The 19,582-nt window shown below is 43.1% G+C and overlaps 1 protein-coding gene and 1 long non-coding RNA gene across 7 annotated transcripts in view; one reads left to right on the top strand and one right to left on the bottom strand.

Annotated features, from left to right (window-relative positions):
* bcl2b (BCL2 apoptosis regulator b) overlaps positions 1–19,582 on the bottom strand; it is a 153,803-nt gene that overhangs the window by 39,959 nt on the left and 94,262 nt on the right. The window contains exon 2 of one of the 2 annotated variants that reach the window (XM_073024389.1): positions 3,699–3,829. The exons of the other annotated variant lie outside the window; for it this stretch is intronic. Within the exon in view, the coding sequence (XP_072880490.1) occupies positions 3,770–3,829 (60 nt within the window). The 3' untranslated portion in view covers positions 3,699–3,769. Of the gene's footprint in view, positions 1–3,698; positions 3,830–19,582 lie in introns of those variants that run through there. 2 annotated transcript variants of the gene reach the window in all.
* LOC140713827 (uncharacterized) overlaps positions 1–19,582 on the top strand; it is a 112,431-nt gene that overhangs the window by 46,095 nt on the left and 46,754 nt on the right. For 2 of the 5 annotated variants that reach the window (XR_012095741.1, XR_012095744.1), the window contains exons 2-4: positions 4,004–4,158; positions 5,150–5,229; positions 15,961–18,623. The exons of 2 other annotated variants lie outside the window; for them this stretch is intronic. This is a non-coding gene — a long non-coding RNA (uncharacterized lncRNA). Of the gene's footprint in view, positions 1–4,003; positions 4,159–5,149; positions 5,230–12,642; positions 13,087–15,960; positions 18,624–19,582 lie in introns of those variants that run through there. One more of the 5 variants, XR_012095743.1, reaches the window with a different exon arrangement.

Raw genomic sequence — 19,582 nt, 5'->3', positions numbered from 1 at the left:
TTTGTTCCCCCATTCTGATGTTCGGTCTGCACAACGACTGAATCTCTTGGCCAAGTCTACACGCCTTTATGCATTGAGTTGCTGCCACCATTAGCTGATTGGATATTTGCATTAACAAGCAGGTGTACAGGGGTACCTAATAAAGCAGCCACTGAGTGTAGGTGATGGTTCCATGTCTTGACCATGTCTACATGCTTTTACGCAGTGACTTGCTGCCATGTGACTAGCTGATGAGATAATAAAGTGACCTCGGAGCATATGTCCCTTGAAGAAGATACATTTACACGTGGCTTCTCATGGCCGAAAACAGAAAACTGATCCGAAGTACAGATACTGGACTGAAGCAAGAAATAGTAAAATGATGAAAACTGAAACAAATTTTAAGGAAGGTCTTCAAAAAGTTTCAATATATAGTAAACCCAAAAAGAGAGAGTGACTTCCAACTTACTTTCAGAAAGTTAAGTTGGGTATGTGGGAGCATTTTGGAAGAAAAACCTCATTCAATTATGTTTAGTACTTAGACGTTTCTTAGAAAAGGACAAAGGCAGACTAGCAGCCAAATGGAGTAAGGCCAATTTTATTTGGCTGTTGTCTGATCTATTGAAGTTTGGCTGCAAAAAGTTATTTGTAGGCAAATCAAAGCATCAGGAATAATACAAGAAGAGATACTAAGGATACAGAACACATGCATTCCCAATAAAAGGATATTTTAATTCCAAAATTAAAGCCCTGAAGAGACTGAGAAACAAACAGAGTGGAATTGCATCAAAGGGGGAACATAACAAATACTGTAGATTTCTGTTAATTGGGACACATTGGGACCAGTACATTTTGGCCCAATTAAGTGGCTGCCCCAGTTAGCCACTTTCATGGAAAAAGTTCAAAAGGTATATTAAAAAAAAGACAAAATCCTGTTTAACTAAGATTTTAAATAATACAGAACAAATGAGAACATTCTCAGTGCTACTACAATACTATAAAACTGTGCAGTAGTCCCTAGTAATTATCGATGGAGGAATTCCTTCAGTGTTCTTTTGATTGATTAGAGTCCATGAAAATGAGGCAAAATGTTGTGGGAACATTTCAACGATGGGACAAGGGAAGTCGAGTGAGGTTATTCCCTCTGGTTCAAGAGCCTGTTGGTTGAGGGGTAATAACTGTTTTGCCAACAAATAAAGATTTGGAGGATATCGTTGTTGAAAGTCGCGTGTATACAAGTGCGTGTGACTTTCAACGATGCACCCTCCAAATCCACATTTCCATTGTAATATTCAAGATGACTGTCAATATCTTCAAATTCTTCATAGTCCCTAACTTGCTGAAGTAATAAAATCAATTCATTATCTCTCCTGACTATTTCTGGCATCTATAAACCTGAATATTTGAAACTGCAGTGAGCAAAATTGCTCAGAATTGTCTTACTGCTTACTATCAATTATCAGTGACAAAAATCACTGTTTTTTGAACACAAACGCACTCGACTGACACAATTTTAAAACTGTTCTCTTTAAGCCTGGTGTACTGTCTAGGTGCACGCGACTGACGGTAGAGAGAACTTGTTCGAAAAGCCTCCTGCCCCAATTAAGCGGCATAGTGTCCCTCATAAACGAAAGGAATCCCGACTGTTTTCCTCTATTGCTATCTGTTCTTTAGGAGTTGTCCCAACTAAGCAGCTGCTCCAATTAACTAATGGCCTAATTAACCAGAATCTACCGTATTGTGAATTCGACAATGCTTCGTGCCTAGATTAATGAAAGCACAGGCCTTAAATTAGAAAGGAAATTGGATATATATAAACATTATTAGCAAATATGGCATCAAGGAGAAACCAAAGATGCTTAATATAAATATACAATGGAAAAGAGGATTACCGTTCACTGTAGAGACTGGAATATAATCTGTGTGGAGGTGCAAGTCAAGTGCCTGATGCTATGTAATCAGAATCAGGTTATAGATGCCAGAAATGGTCACCAGAGATAATGAATTGATTTTATTACTGACATACAGTACTCAGGGGACGGATGAGTGTGGGTTAGATCTTAAGGAAGGTGAAGCATCTCCCATAGCTTCTCCTTTCCAGGTGTAGTGATCGCTGCAGGACCATTGTTAGGTGCAGGAGGTTGCTCGCATATGGACTCTGTGCCCATAGCAATGCCTTAAGGTGGCGCCCCTGTTCCTATTGCGTTTGCTAGGTCATGGCGCAACCGAGTGCCCAGCGGTATAACTAGGCGGGCAGGCTGGGCTCACCAGCCTAGGAGAAGGACAGCTCCGATACCAAGCCTGGGTAGATGGGACTCATTAGCCCTGTCTGGCATCTGTCTGAGAGAACTCCGATACTCAACCTACAGCCTTGCGGTCACCGTGGTTGTTGCAGCTCACTGTGTCATTGTGGAACGTCCCCCAGACTAAAGAGTGGAATTGGTCCGCGCGCACTGATCCTCACTGTCAACCTACGCAGCACAGGCAGGAAGAAAAGTCCTATAGCGATGGAGTTTTCCCTCCTGATCTGCACAAGTGAAGAACCAGCCATCATCAACAGTACTATGGAAAAGTCTCAGACTTCTGCATAATTCTGTATTTGTCCATGTGGAGTGGACAGCAAGTTTGTAAATCCAGCGGGAGCAAAGGATGTTGGGAATGGCAAGGGTGCAGCAGCACAGCAGGGGTGTTGGAAAGTTGGCAGAGGAGTGCCAGGGGTAGGGATTGGCACGGGTACAGACATACCCAGCCTTGGGACACCAGGCATGGTCATTTGATTCCAAACAATTGGTTTATTGATCATTTCAGATTACCTCTCTGGTTCTTCCTGCTCCCTCCCCTCTCCCTTCCCCTTTTCCCAATCATGATTCCCCTCTCTCTGACCCCTTCCCACTCTCAGTCCACAATAGAGACCCATATCAGAATCAGGCTTAGGTCATGAAATTTGTTTTTTGTGGCAGCAGTACAGTACTACAGCACTGTGCAAAAGTCTTAGGTACCCCAGCTAATTATATGCACCTAAGATTTTTGCACAGTACCGTACATCGTGAAATTAGTTGTCTCCTGACAGTAGTACAGCGCAAGACAAAAGTTACTATAACTTTCAATCGATAGAATGACAGATGGATAGATCAAAAGAGGAATAACAAGTTAGTATTCATGGATAATTCAGAAATCAGCTGACGTAGGGGAAGAAGCTATTCCCAAATCACTAAGTGTGGTGTCCAGGTCCCTGTGCCTTGTCTCTGATGGTAGTAATGAGAAGAGACCATGTCTTGTTGGTACAACATACACTCAGTGGCTACTTTATTAGATACACCAGTATACCTGTTCGATAATGCAAATACCTATTGTAGTCAGCCAATCATGTGGCTGCAACTCAATGCCTAAAAGCATGCAGAATAGTCAAGAGGTTTAGTTGTTCAGAACAGGCATCAGAATGATTGCTGGTGCCAGATGGAGAGGTTAGAGTATCTCAGAAATTACTGATCTCCTGGGGTTTTCACGCACAAGTCTCTAGAGTTTATTGAATTGATTTTATTACTCACATCCTTCATATACACGAGGAGTAAAAATCTTTACATTACGTCTCCATGTAAATGTGCAATGAGCAAATGGGCTAATTGAGTATCTCAGAAACTGCGGATTTCCTGGGATCTTCACACACAGTTTCTTGATCACACGTTACCACAGTGGTGCGCAGAACAGCAACTCTGAATGCACAACATATCGAAGCTTGAAGTAGATGGGCTGCTGCAGCAATAGACCACATCAGGTTCCACTCCTGTACCTAATTAAGTGACCACTGAGTGTATGTTCCCCATATGTCTTCAAAGAAAGTAGACAAAACCTAGAGAGAGAGTTGGGTGGAGGGGTGGAATGGAGAGGAAGCAGAGTAGATTATGGAACCCAATTTAGCAGCCAGTATAAGTACACAATTCAGTTTGAAGCACCCAAGAGCCACAGGAAACCTTTCAATTGAATAGGTGTCCCAATAATATTCAAAACATTCTTGTGTCAGCAGATTCCAGCCTCAAAAGTTTGACAGCTCCAAATGCTCTATGCAGAGTCGTCAATCAGTGGAAGGGCATTCTGCAGACCAATATTAAATACTCTTGATCCCAGTGCATCGACAGTATGAGATGTCGAGTAGAAGCCTTTTTAGATTCATTCACAAAAGTAAGTTTCTAATATATTGCTGTGCATTTGTAAATAAAAACATGCATCATGTTTGGACTCTTGATGGGAAGAGAGAGAAGGGTTACCTTGAACAGTGGAGTTACAATCAGATTAGCCATAAATTTATTAAATAGCAGAGCAGTAGTAAGGGAGAGAGCCTGTGGCTTATCGAAGTAGTGGGTTATGGACTGTAGTTTTTGATTAACCTAGATTACGGTTGGCTGGTGGGGACTGATGCTTCCTGCTGGGGAAAGCTGGGGGAGAGTTGATGCTTTGCTGTTGCTTGTGCGTGAGAGGGAGTGGGGGGGGGGGGCGGGTTTTAAGGCTCTAATGTTTTCCTGTCGTTCATTCTTTGTTTCATGGATGTCAATGAAGAGTAAGAATATCAGGTTGTACACCGTATACACTCTCTCATGTCAAAGGGAACCAGTAAACCATTGAGCAGCCTTGAGAAGCAGAGGGCTCAAATTAGGTTTTCATATGATAACTCCAGTGCTCACTTTAGGGAGATAATTGGGGAATATTTTAAGTTTCCTAGAAATAATTTTATCTCCTGTTCCTCTGATGGAGATAATCTGATTTCTTAGAATCAAAACATGGTCCCATAACCCTAGCTGCTCTTCAAATACTCTATTTTTTAAATAGAGATTATAATGGAATTTTTGTGAACAGCCAGACAATTTTAAAAATTACACGCAATGCAGTAAAAATATTTGAACCATTTGTGAAGGTCACTGAGCAAACTCAAATTGAAAACGAGTCGTGGATATTATGAGTCATACATTGTTCACTACCATTTGCATTTGGTGAAATCCCTGCGCTGAGCCTAAATTAGCAATGAGTGCATGACCTTGGATTTCAATGGAAACAATATGGTCTAAATATAGAACTTTTTGTGATATCCTTGAATAAATTTAAGCATGGGAATTATGAGGGAAGATTGTATCATAATCGACAAATAAAGCTAATATTTAAATGACTTTATTTTTAGGGCTCTTTTCTTTCAACTCAATAGAAGCACATTACAGGACGTTCAACTTGTAGCATTCTCATCAAGCCATCCAATTTCCGGTAAGATGGTGGCGCGCTTGGTTGCAGTGGCCGCACCAGATTCACCAAATGGTGGCTTAAGTACTTTTCTCTTGATCACAAAATCCTGATGGACATTGGTAATACAAAATACTGCAAGTCCTGCTTATTGGTGAGACTGATGGTGGGGAAGATGCATAGCACTGGTTGATAGATAGATAGATACTTTATTCATCCCCATGGGGAAATTCAACTTTTTTTCCAATGTCCCATACACTTGTTGTAGCAAAACTAATTACATACAATACTTAACTCAGTAAAAAATATGATATGCATCTAAATCACTATCTCAAAAAGCATTAATAATAGCTTTTAAAAAGTTCTTAAGTCCTGGCGGTAGAATTGTAAAGCCTAATGGCATTGGGGAGTATTGACCTCTTCATCCTGTCTGAGGAGCATTGCATCGATAGTAACCTGTCACTGAAACTGCTTCTCTGTCTCTGGATGGTGCTATGTAGAGGATGTTCAGAGTTATCCATAATTGACCGTAGCCTACTCAGCGCCCTTCGCTCAGCTACCGATGTTAAACCCTCCAGTACTTTGCCCACGACAGAGCCCGCCTTCCTTACCAGCTTATTAAGACGTGAGGCGTCCCTCTTCTTAATGCTTCCTCCCCAACACGCCACCACAAAGAAGAGGGCGCTCTCCACAACTGACCTATAGAACATCTTCAGCATCTCACTACAGACATTGAATGACGCCAACCTTCTTAGGAAGTACAGTCGACTCTGTGCCTTCCTGCACAAGGCATCTGTGTTGGCAGTCCAGTCTAGCTTCTCGTCTAACTGTACTCCCAGATACTTGTAGGTCTTAACCTGCTCCACACATTCTCCATTAATGATCACTGGCTCCATATGAGGCCTAGATCTCCTAAAGTCCACCACCATCTCCTTGGTTGCTGCATGGACTAGGCCCCCACGCCAGTTACAGCCACCGAGGGGAGGTGGTGTGGGAGAGAGCAGAGGCGTGGCGGCTGTGCTAGAATCTATGTCGGGTTAGCAGCTGGCCTATGCAAGCAGGCTCTCCCATTGATGCTGCTCCCCAGAAGACAAGCTAGATTCTCTTTGTTTGAGGCTGACCCAAGGCAAGGTGAGGAACTGCTGTGCGCTTGCTTTTGCAGAAACATGTCTCCAGGATGACATTCCATGCACCATCAACCTTCAGGCCGTGCCGCTCAGGGACTTGTGCTAATATTATTTTGTGTCTGTATGTGCTGTGAGTTGCGGGCACTGTGTTTTGCACCCCGGCCCCGGAGAAGCACAGTTTCATTTCGGTGTATACATTAGTAAGGCGGAATGGCAATTGAACTTGAACTTCATCCTAAGCAAAGGTAAGCCACTCCTGTTTTCCCAGAAGTCAGTTCCAACTGTTGCCAGAGTTTCTTCCTGAGAATTCTCCATCCGTGATCAAGATGATCCTCGCTTCATTATGGCTTATTATTGAGGCCATTAATTTATACCCTCCTCTCTTTGCTACCATCAGGGAGGAGGAACAGGATCCTGAAAACACACTCTCAATGTTTTAGGAATATCTTCTACCCCTCTGCATCAGATTTCTGTATGGACCAGGAACCACCTCATTACTTTTGCTCTCCTTTTTGCACTACTTATCTGTTCATACACTCTAACCTTCTTCTTGTAATTTATAGTCTATTTTATGTAATGTACTCTAAATCTGCCATAAAACAAATTTCATGACATATGCCAGTGAAATTTTGATTCTGATCTTTTGTTTATTATGACAGTGTCTACCCAGATGAGCAGGCTGGCTGGCTACTTACAAGAGGCAATACAACGCTGAGAATGAAGAGGGGTGCTGCATAGAAGTGGGGACAGGGGAAGGGGTGTGGTGGGGTGTAGGGGAAAGGAGGAAGGAGGGAAACCCCACCGTGCAATTAAACAGAACAGAAAGCAAGACAAAACCAAGCCACCTTTCCCCTTTCTCCATCTGCACACACTCCCACCCAAACAACTGTGGCAGAATCAAACTGTTAAATTTTACTTCCTTCAGCAACCAAAATCATTTAGTAACGTATGAAAGTCTAACAAGTAATTATTCCTGTCCATTTGGCTGATCTAAAGTACCAGAGCAAAGTACAATTCATTGGAGCACTTTGATTTTCAATTACTCCTCTTTTCAAAGCCATATCCTATTGTATTGCTCATGATCCAGTGTGGATGGAACATAACATATTTGTCATAGAGCCAAACAGCAAGTGACATACAAGTGCTGGGTGGCAGGGTACAAATGGTATTTTAGATTAGGACCAAATAGCATTGTCAGAAATCAAAAACACACACAAAATACTGGAGACACTCAGCAGCTCAGGCAGCATCTGTGGAAGTGAGTAATGTCGATGTTTCAGGCTGAGACCCTTCTTCAGGACAGGAATGGAAGGGGGAAGATGCCAGAATAAAAAGATGGGGGGGGGGGGGGGATTAGAGGATAAGAGGTCTATTCTCTATGGGGGAGAATAGACCGTGTATAATTAATGTACTGAGTAATGACATGAACTACAAGATAGGTTTTTAAATTTAGTTTCTTGTCACATGTATATTGAAATGTACAGTGAAAAGCGTTATTGGCATTAAATCAAATCAGTGAGGCAGCACATTTGGATGAGGCAGCCAATCAAAGGCTATTTGTTCATCCTGTACGCCCTTTTTCTCCCCCACAGTCGCAAGCTGACACTAACAACATCAGGTATTGCAGGACCATCCCATCAGCGCGTTGCTCAATAGCAGTGGAGCTGGACTTGTGTGTCGTTGTAGTGTTGTTGCCCGGACTTGTTGTGGGACGTTGTACTGTGACAGTGCACAGTGCGAGTGATTGTCTTGGATGTTATTGGGATCGCAAGACCCTGTTGGACACTAGTAATGTAGAATACTGCAAGTCCGGGATACTGGTTTATTGGTGAGGGGGAGCTGTGTCACCTCAGTTGTGGTGAGGACCAGGCCAAAGCTAGGGGCTCGCCTGCTGCAGCAGTCCAGGAGAGGAGATGCCACGGTGATGTAGGAGAGCCTCTGAGGGCCACATTGAAATCCATACCAGGTTGGTACCTGGCCCCTCCCGTCACTGCTGCCCTCCATTGTTTGCTCGGTGCTGCTCTCCAGTGTTCGCTCAGTGGAGCATTCATGCCGTTCAGGGACTTGGACTGTATATATTTTTCTTTGCGACTGTACATCTTTCTGAAATGGTAACCATATGTGCTATGCACTAAGTGCTGTTGGTAATGTATGTTGCAATTTGGCCCTGGAAAAATGCTGCTTCATTTGGCTCTATTCATGTATGGCTGAATGATAATTAAACATGAACTTGCACTTGGGGCAGCTGCAAGTGAAACTATGCTTCTGGTACCAACATAGCATGCCAATAACTTACTACCCTGACCCATTCATCTGTGGAATATGAGAGGGAGCCGGAGCACCTGGTCACAAACTGTGTCATAGTACTTGTGAAAATAATAAACCAATACCTTTAAGCCTCCTCAGACATCCTTGTAGATATTTTGAGGTGTTCTGTCTTAATGCCACATTCCCACATTATCATCATATTCCTTGATTCCCTTAATACCCAGAAAGCTGATGACCTATTTTGAATGAACTCAGTAAATGAGTATAACCATCTGTCTGAGGTATGGAATTCCACATTATCATCAACACCACATGACAAAAATTTACCTCATCAATCCTAAATAGATTACCCCTTGTTCTGAGAATATGACCCTTCTTCTAGACCCCCCCCCCCCAGCAAAGGAAATATATTTTCATGGGCTTTCAGTCCTCCATCCCATGCAAGATATCCAGAGGATTTTCTGACTCTTCCTTGAGGAGTGACCCAGCTTCCTTCCACCAAGACGTGTATTTGCTTGGGTAAACTTTTCCATCAATTCTTTCTCAGTCAGAGGGGTAAGCGGGGGAAACTCACCCCCATAACTGCCTGCTTCTTGAAGTAGAAATGCAATGGCCTGTTTTGATCACTGAAGTGCTGCAGTCAGATGTGAAAGCTCCAGGAGAAGGGGAGTGGTTGGTGCTGATGGAAGTGTACGTAAGCCAGTGGGTTGAAAAGGAAATGGTGGGAAGATGTGTCAGGCGCCAGAGTCTCATCAAAGACGGAGAAATTTGTTTAGAATGACTAATTCACTACAGAGCTTGTGACCTCTCCCTCATTTTCAGCTACATTGATAACCTGCAGCAAAATAATGATTTTTTTTTAGTTCTGTACAGACACAGAAAGCAACAGGTATAATTTCTACCCTGCACATGGTCCATCTTGAAATTCTCTCTTCACATTCTGGATCTGTGTTTCCAGGTCAGGGGGCAGGCTGGTGACAAACATCCTGTTTTCTTGATTATACTTCCTCCCACACTGCCTGCAGTAAGGACCATTATATTCCTCCTTCAAGAAGCAGGCAGATATAGGGCATATAGTAAATTGCTAAATAAGTTAGATATATTTTTAGAGACATACAGTCCTTCCACACTCCACCCCATGTGAGGATATCCTGAGCATCCTTGATTCTTCTTTGAGCAGCAACCCAAACAGTTTCCTTCCACCAGTACACACATTTGCTTGAGTAAACATGCTCTTACACTAAACAACTTTTCCTCCAATTCCAAATATATATCTAGCATTTAACTTTTTGCCTGCTTCCATCATATCTGTTTAGATGACTGAGCTTTCCAAACTGGTGCCTCTAGGAAGTCTTCCTTCTTCCTGAAATTTGCCTTTCCCTTGACCACACCTGACAGCGCAGTTAACCGCTTCTTATCTATTTCCCTCAACTCTGCTCTCAGCCCTTCTCCTCCTGAGCAAAATGGATGAACCATGATTAAAGGAATGTATGAGATGATGTGACACATGGTGGAATCTCATGACCCATTGATCCAAAGCACAGAATCCCCAGCGACACACTTTTCACCCCACTGGCCTCTGATCAGAATCCAAATTAGAATCCGGTCTATTATCACTGACATACGTTGTATTTTTTTTTGTTTTGTGGCATCAATACAGAGCAAGACATTTTAAAAATTTCATAAGTCACAAAAATAAATAGATAAATAGCTCAAAAATAGGGAGCGTTCATGGGTTCATAGGCCATTCAGAAACCTGATGGTGGAAGGGCAGGAGCTGTTCCTAAAACACTGAATGTGGGTCTTCAGGCTCCTGTATCTCCTCCCCGATGTTAGTAATGAGAAGCAGTCGTATCCGAGATGGTGAGGGTCATATGTTGCCTTCGTGAGGCACCATCTATTCAAGATGTGCTCAGTCGTGGGGAGGGTTGTGTCCATAATGGAGGTACATAGCTGAGTCTACAACCCTCAACAGTCTCTTTCGATCTCGTGCGCTGCAGCCTCTGCACCAGGCTGTGGTACAACCAGTCAGAATGCTCTCCAACTGCAGAAATTTGCTTGGATATTTGGTTACCAGATCTCCTCATGAAATAGATGCTGCTGATGCATTCTTTGTGATTGCATCAATGTACTGTGCCCAGGCTAGGTCCTCTCGAGATGACATTTTTCACTATTTGTTCAGCTTTAAATGAGATCCCACCACTGACACATCTTCCCACCAACTCCTTTGCAACTCACTCATTCCATCTAAAGATAAAGATGAGCAGTATTTATTGCATATACAGTGCCTATAAAAATATTCACCTCCTCCCCCCCCAGGAAGTTTTCATGTTTTATTGTTTTACAACATTGACTCCCACTGGATTTAATTTGGCTTTTTATGACATTGATTAACAGAAAAAGACTTTTTCAAAATGAGAAATCATGTAAATTAATTACAAATATAAAACACAAAATGATTGATTGCATAAGTATTCACCCCCTTCAAGTCAGTATTTAGTAGATGCACCTTTGGCAGCAATTACAGCCTTGAGTCCGTGTGGATAGGTCTCTATCAGCTTTGCACATCTGGACACTGCAATTTTCCCCCATTCTTCTTTACAAAATTGCTCAAGCTCTGTCAGATTGCTTGGGGATTGTGAGTGAACAGCCCTTTTCAAGTCCAGTCACAAATTCTCAATTGGATTGAGGTCTGGACTTCGCCACTCCAGGACATTAACTTTGTTGTTTTTAAGCTATTCCTGTGTAACTTTGGCTTTATGCTTGAGGTTATTTTCCTGCTGGAAAACAAATCTTCTCACAAGTCGCAGTTCTCTTGCAGACTGCATCAGGGTTTCCCTGTATTTTGCTGCATCCATTTTACCCTCAACCTTCACAAGCCTTCCGGGGCCTGCTGTAGTGAAGCATCCCCACAGCGTGATGCAGTCACCACCATGTTTCATGGTAGGGATGGTGTGTTTTTGATAGTGTGCAGTGCTCGGCTTACATCAAACATAGCATTTAGTCTGATGGGCAAAAAGCTCAATTTTGGTTTCATCAGACCATGAACTGTCTTCCAGCTGACTTCAGAGTCTCCCACATGCCTTCTGGCAAACTAGCTGAGATTTCATGAGTTTTTTTTCCAAGAGTGGTTTTCTCTTTGCCACTTTCTCATAAAGCTGCGACCGGTGAAGCACCCGGGCAACAGTTGTCGTATATGCAGTCTCTCCCGTCTCAGCCACTGAAGCTTGTAACTTCTCCAGAGTTGTCATAGGTCTCTCAGTAGCCTCTCTCACTAGTTCCATTCTTGCATGGTGACTCAGTTTTTGAGGGCGGCCTGCTCTAGGCAGATTTACAGCTGTGCCATATTCTTTCCGTTTCTTCATGATTGACGTAACTGTACTCCGAGGGATAGTCAGTGACTTGGAAATGTTCTTGTGTCCATCTCCTACGTGTGCTTTTTCGCACAGTTGCTTGGAGTGTTCCTTGTAGGTCTCCAAAAACAGATCTCCAATTGTGTGACTTCTAAAACCAATTGGCTGCACCACTGATGATTTGGCGTGTCATACTAAAGGGGGGGGGGGCGGGGGGGGAGAATCAATTATTTTAAGTTTTATATTTCTAATTAATTTAGATCACTTTAAAGAGATCCATTTTCACTTTGACACCAAAGAGTCTTTTTCTGCTGACCAGTATCAAAAAAGGCAAATTAAATCCACAGTGATTCAATGTTGTATAACAATAAAACATAAAAACTTCCAAAGGGGAAGTTCCACTAGCGCTGTTCATCAAAATATAAGAGAATTGTGCCATTTGCTTCAACGACCACACACTCCTAGGAAGTTCTGGGGGCAGTCTGCATGTGCCACCATTCTTCCAGCACCAACATAGCATGCCACAACTGTCTTTGGAAAGCAGGAGGACACCAGAACGCCCTAGGAACCGCAAGCTGACATGGGGAGAATGCACAAACTCCTTTCAGACAACGGCAGGCGCTGTAAAGCATTACGCTGACCTCTATGCTCCATCCCAACCACGCTACTAACTGCCCCCTTTCTCATAGCGTCCTTCTGTTCAACTGCAAGAGACACAGTTGCCCTTTCACCATGTCCTTCACCACAAGAAGACAGAGATCCAGGGTGAGAGGGGGAAGCGTTTAAGGAGGGTCTGAGGGGAGAATTTTCGCACACACAGGATGGTCGGTGTACGGAATGAACTGCTAGAGGAGGTGACGGAGGTGGGTGCAATTAGATTCAGATTTATTTATCACACATACGTACATTCAAACAATGAAACGTGTTGCTTCTGTTGACAACTAACACGCCCAAGAACATGGTGGGGGCAGCCCGCAAGAGTCATCTCACATACCAGCACCATCACAGCATGCAGAGAAAGCTAAGCACAACACAGCAACACACAACACATGCAGCACCAATAACAACAGAAACAAATAAGCCTCTTCCCTCCCTCCCACGGTCCCTTCACACAGACAGACGATGTTTAAATTACTATGTTACACTGATTAAAATAAAAAAACATTTGGACTACTACATGGATAAGGTGGGTTTACGGGCCAAATGCAGGCAAATAGGATTAGCTTAAGTAACGATAATACCATAACACCATAAGATATTGGAGCAGAATTAGGCCATTCAGCTCATCAAGTCTTCTTTGCCATTCCATCATGGCTGATTTATTATCCCTCTCAATCCCATTCTCATGCCGTCGCCCTGGTACCCTCTGACATGCTTACTAGTCAAGAACCTATCAACCTCCACTTTAAGTACACCCAATGGCCTGGCCTCTACATGGCTCTGTGACAATGAATTCCACAGATTCATCACCCACTAGCTGAAGAAATTCCTCCTGATCTCTGTTCTAAAGGGACGTCCTTCTACCCTGATCTGTATAAGGGTTTGAACAGTTGTTTTCCATACTATACCACTCTATGAATTTCTAAACCACTTTATGACTCCAACAGTCCTTTCAGTTGAAGCAGCCATTCACTTCTTCCATCCAATGTGTTGAGCATTCATGACTCACAATGTGCTCTCCACTGCTTTGTGGATCGGGTGGAGTTGGCCACATTTTGGAGCTCCAACCACAGTTTACAGAGGTGAACCCCGAGCATCCAGTTGCCTGTCACTTTAACTCCCCATCCCACTGTGAGCAGATTGCCTGTGACCTCCTGCCACTTTTCTATAACACAATTCAAAGTTTCCCTCTCAGCAAACTGTCCCATGATACATTCCAAAGAGGAGCAGGGGGTGTGCACAGGTCAATACATGTGTCTCAACTCACAGAATATTTGTTACCTTGCTTCTGGGTTTTTAACGTTACAGATGTAACTCCTCGAATCCAATACCAATTACAAAACAAAAGTGCCTCCTGTTTTTGGCTAGGTAAGACTTGCGGAGGAAAGGCTCTCACCTATGAAACAAATTGGGAACTTCAATACAGTGTTGGATCAGGGTGTAATTTTGATATATGGTACTTGTTACAAATTGGGAACTTCAATACAGTGTTGGATCAGGGTGTAATTTTGATATATGGTACTTGTTGCTGCTTAACTTTCCTATGCCTGTTTTTATTTTTATATAATTACCCATATAATGCAATTATTCGGTGAATTTTCCAGTTCTCCAATGCAAACTTGAGGAAGAGCCCCTCACCTTTCATCTAATCACACCAGTCTCTTGGACTCAATATGAAATTCTCTATTTGTATCAGAACTGGCTAGTTTTGTTTTAAGTAATCAGTCTGTACTATTAGCTGTTTCATTCTCTCTACAGTCTTGCTCTGAAGTGCAGGGTATTTCCCAGAGCCCTGACACACTTCTGTGTTTTTGTTATCTCTGTACCTAAATTCAGGACCCTATCAGCTATTTATTAGTCGCTGGCCTCAGCTTTTCACCTGCCCGTCACTGACCTCGTCCTTTGTCCTATCCATCTCTTCTCCAGCCTCCAAGCAACTTGTTTTGGGTCCTTGCCCTGAAAATGTAACTGTCCTTCCTTCCATGCTGCCTGATCTGCTTAGTGCTGCACCCACTCTGTTTTTATTGAACAGGGACCACTGTGGGTGGGTACCGAGCCGACGATGAGTTGAAGCTCAGCTTCTTGTACATCGACACACTGAAGTTTGGCAGTTCTGGGTTGCCTGACCTCGGTTCAGGAATTGGAGTTGCTCGTGTTGTATCCTGATGCTTCCGTGATCCAAAGGTTCTTCAGAAGTTAAAAAAAAAATAAGGCATAAAGCTTGTTGCTTCCAGCCTGTTAGCGACGCATGGGGCAAAAACCGACAACAGAGTGGTATGATAAAGTAATGGTGCGTGCTGGGAGCTCACTGAGACGAAAACGCGCACACTCTAAATCCCGCGCCAAGGGAGATTGGCTCTGTGCACAGGAGGCCCAATCGATTCACCGTGTGATCGATCAGCCGCATGCGCACCTGCCGCAGTCTCGATACAGTTCACTGCCACTTTACTAAGTGTTACAAGAGCGAAAAATGTAGAAGAGAGAACAAAAACAAAAGGGGAAAAAGCAGCCAAGTTTGGCTCACACTCAGATAGTGATAATATCAATTAGCCTATAAAATGACCAGATTCAAGTGAATGACACCTGCGACTGGAAACAAAGTAACTATACTTTAACAACTGGAAAATACTCTGACCAATTGTATGTACACAGATGATTATATAAAACTACAAACAAGCATAGTAGACTATAGTAAACAAGCATAAACTACAAGAATTATAGCAATTTTACACCCGAATCCAACACTGTGTTGTGAAGTTTTCAATCTGTTCAGCAGATTACAGCTTTTCTTTCACACGTTTTACTTGGTGTGGTAAACTACGTATACCTGTCTGGACACGCCCCTCTGTTGACTGCTCCTGTGGCTCCTCCCACAGACCCCGGTATAAAGGCGATTGGAGGCACTGCTCCCCCCCCAGTCTCCGAGATGCTGTGCTCCATTTTGCTGCTAATAAAAGCCTATCGTTCGCCTCCCGTCTCCGAGAGTTATTGATGGTGCATCACTTAGTCTAAAATGGAAGGCATTTTTTTTTTATAAATTGGTATTGCTATTGGCTTCAAGGAGTCACAGTGTTAAAGACAAGGCAGCAGGATAACAACTAAATATTCTTTGGGTTAAGTCATAAATATTGACCAGTGTACCAAGGCACGCTCCCTGTTTCACTCTGGATTGCATCGTGGGATGTCCATAACAGGGCAAATGGAATCTTGGTTCATCTTAATAACACAACTCGACACAATTTAATATGTTATATTTTGTACTGTTTAGTATCTAGTTTTATGCTTTGGTATTGGCATATTATTGCCAAGATACAGTAAAAAGCTTGTCTTGCATTCTGCTCACACAGATCGAATCATTTTGCAGCGTAGAATGATTATCGCAGAAGTAACGAGCAGATCTACAGGGAGCACCTTGCAATGAGTGACATCATCTTGCATCAATGTTCTGTTGTTTGTGTTTCCATATATTGCTCAATATGCATCGGCAATCTGTTCTCTGTGTCTTAGAAATGAAGCAGGAAGAATGATTAGGGAGACAGAGATGGGTCTATCGTTTGGCCATTCTTAAGCTTTAAATTCTAAGCAATTCCTTCCAATTTCCATTTTCATTAAAAGCCCAATAGACTTACACTAAATATATTTTGTGTCACGCTACATTCCTTCTACCTTTAATTTTATTTTGTTCATAACAACTTTTTAAATATTATTGAAAGACCTGTCATTCTTTTTTCATTTATTACACAAGTAAAAGAAGCTGCCTCGAAGCTCAAAGTAAATCTATTAGCAAAGTACATATACAACCCTAAGATGCATTTTCTTGAAAATCCAAGAAACATCATCGAATCAACGAAAGTCTGCACCCAACAGAACAGAGAAACAACCAGTGTGCAAAAGAGAACTAATTACGTAAATACAAATGAAATGAAATAAATAGATAGACAGATAAGCAATAAATATCAAGAACATGAGAGGAAGAGCCCTTGAAAGTGAGCCCATAGGTTGTGGGACAATTAGTGATAAATATCTACGGACTGGTGAACTCTTAATTGAAGTACCACAAGTATTTTCCTGTCACACAGTGGATGTCACATTGATGATGCAGAATGAATGGAGGAGCACTAGTCCTCGGGATGTACAAACAAGTTACACTGTTTGTACATCCCGAGAATCCAGCTGGAAGTTCTTCAGTTTAGCTGCTTGCCAAGCCAATAAAGTCCAAAGATTGTCCAAGAACATTGAAGTCTGACGTTGCTGTTTCCAGGTACAATAAACTGACCTTCTTGTGAAGACTCATGGTGGGGGGGTTCTTGTAATACCTTCTGTTTGACTGCAGACCAAGATGTTTGACCGTAGTCCGAGATGCGCTGACGGCTTCCAGCGCCAATGTAGCATGTCCACAAATGACTAACCCTAACCGTACATCCTTTTGGAATGTGGGAGGAAAGCAGAGCACCCACGTAGTCACGAGGGAAATGTACAAACTCCTTACGGACAGTGATGGGAATCGAACCCCAATCTTACACAATCATCATGAAGTGTTTCGAGAGGCTCGACATGAGGCATATCAAGACCCTGCTGCCCCCCTTACTGGACCCCCTGCAGTTTGCGTACCGTCCCAACCGCACAACAGATGACGCCATTGCCACCACCCTCCACCTGGCCCTAACCCACCTGGACAAAAACGACACATACTGTTTGAATGCTGTTCATAGACTTCAGTTCAGCATTCAACACAATCATCCCTCAGAAACTGATTGGAAAGCTGAGCCTACTGGGCCTGAACACCTCCCTCTGCAACTGGATCCTAGACTTCCTGACTGGGAGACCTCAGTCAGTCCGGATCGGGAGCAGCATCTCCAACACCATCACACTGAGCACGGGGCTCCCCAGGGCTGTGTGCTCAGTCCACTGCTGTTCACTCTGCTGACCCACGACTGTGCTGCAACACACAGCTCGAACCACATCATCAAGTTCGCCGATGACACGACCGTGGTAGGTCTCATCAGAAAGACGAGTCAGCTTACAGAGAGGAAGTGCAGTGACTAACGGACTGGTGCAGAGCCAACAACCTGTCTCTGAGTGAACAAAACAAAAGAAATGGTTGTTGACTTCAGGAGGGCACGGAGCGACCACTCCCCACTGAACATCGACAGCTCCTGGGTAGAGATCGTAAAGAGCACCAAATTCCTTGGTGTTCACCTGGCGGAGAATCTCACCTGGTCTCTCAACACCAGCTCCATAGCAAAGCAAGCCCAGCAACGTCTCTACTTTCTGTGAAGGCTGAGGAAAGTCCATCTCCCACCCCCCCATCCTCATCACATTCTACAGGGGTTGTACTGAGAGCATCCTGAGCAGCTGCATCACTGCCTGGTTCGGAAATTGCACCATCTCGGATCACAAGACCCTGTAACATATAGTGAGGTCAGCTGAGAAGATCATCGGGGTCTCTCTTCCCGCCATTACAGACATTTACACTACACGCTGCATCTGCAAAGCAAACAGCATTATGAAGGACCCCATACACCACTCATACAAACTCTTCTCCCTCCTGCCGTCTGGGAAAAGGCACCGAAGCATTCGGTCTCTCACGACCAGACTATGTAACAGTTTCTTCCCCCAGGCTATCAGACTCCTCAATGCCCGGAGCCTGGACTGACACCTTACTGCCCTCTACTGTGCCTATTGTCCTGTTTATTATTTATTGCAATGCCTGCATTGTTTTGTGCACTTTACGCAGTCCTGGGTAGGTCTGTAGTCTTCTGTAGTTTTTTTTCTGGTTTTTTTTTAACGTAATTCAGTCTAGTTTTTGTACTGTGTCTTGTAACACCATGGTCCTGAAAAAAACTGTCTCGTTTATACTATGTACTATACCAGCAGTAATGGTCGAAATGACAATAAAAAGTGACTTGACTTACAGCTAACTGCTGCTTTGCTACTGTGCCATGGTGGTTATCAACCAGTGCCAGCTCAGAAAAAAGCAATGTGATTGGTAGCATATATTTAATACTTTAGGCACTCTTCTTGTATGCTTAACTGCCTTTAAAATAATCGCAGTTTAAGTACCAGCTTGATTATCACCTTCCACAGACACTCCACGTGCCTCAGTTCAAATCACTTGCACTTGACAAGATATTCTCACTGGATTCAAATTTATATTTTACATCACAGATATTAGGTCAGTACCAAGTCAATTAATGATTTCAAGGCCTGGATGCTTACAGATTTATTGACTGACCATTGGAACTCAGCACTCTCTTCCTCTCTCCCCCACAGATCCTTAGTTTCTGTGCCACACTGAATGAGCAGGGAGTACATCTGTTGATATTGCTCCATGCTCAGCCACCATCACAACACTGATTTCAGCACTTAAACATATCCACAGCAACTTCTTCTTTCCTCCTCCACCATTACCAGCTGCTCGACAAAATTCGGAGTTGGTTCATACACCAGACTTTTGACATTTTAAGGCTGCACATTTTATAGCCCTGCTTTGCTATTGAAGACGTCAGGCTGCAGAAGTAATTTAATCTTTGGTTAAAATACAATAAGCAAGGATGCAACATGTCAATAAGGGCGAGATTTTGATCTGGCAAACTGTACTGATTTATTTTGGTTTGAGGAACTTTTTGGCTCAGAGTTTGAGTGAAATGGATGATGGAGGACGTCAAGGTTGGGAGTCCAGCTTATAAGAGCCCTCATCTTTGTTGACACTGGCCAATGAGAGAATTCCTCAGTGTGCTGAACGTGCATGGTGTAATTGAGTCCCTGCAGCTGGCTGCCCACAAGCTACTGAATGCCTGCATTAATGGCCGTGCATGATTTGGCTCAAGACTACAGCAATTTTAAAATATTTGACAGTGCTTCCTGTTGTGTCTAAAATGAGAGAATTTTCTAGAACATTGGTTTACAATGCGGTTATCTTACAAGCTAGTGGCTAAATAAGATTCTTACACAGATTGGGTGAAAAGG

This window comes from Hemitrygon akajei, chromosome 20, assembly GCF_048418815.1.
Source record: "Hemitrygon akajei chromosome 20, sHemAka1.3, whole genome shotgun sequence".
NCBI classification, from domain to species: Eukaryota; Metazoa; Chordata; class Chondrichthyes; order Myliobatiformes; family Dasyatidae; genus Hemitrygon; species Hemitrygon akajei.
Note: the sequence above shows the minus strand (reverse complement) of the source record. Positions and strands in the feature narration are given on the sequence as shown.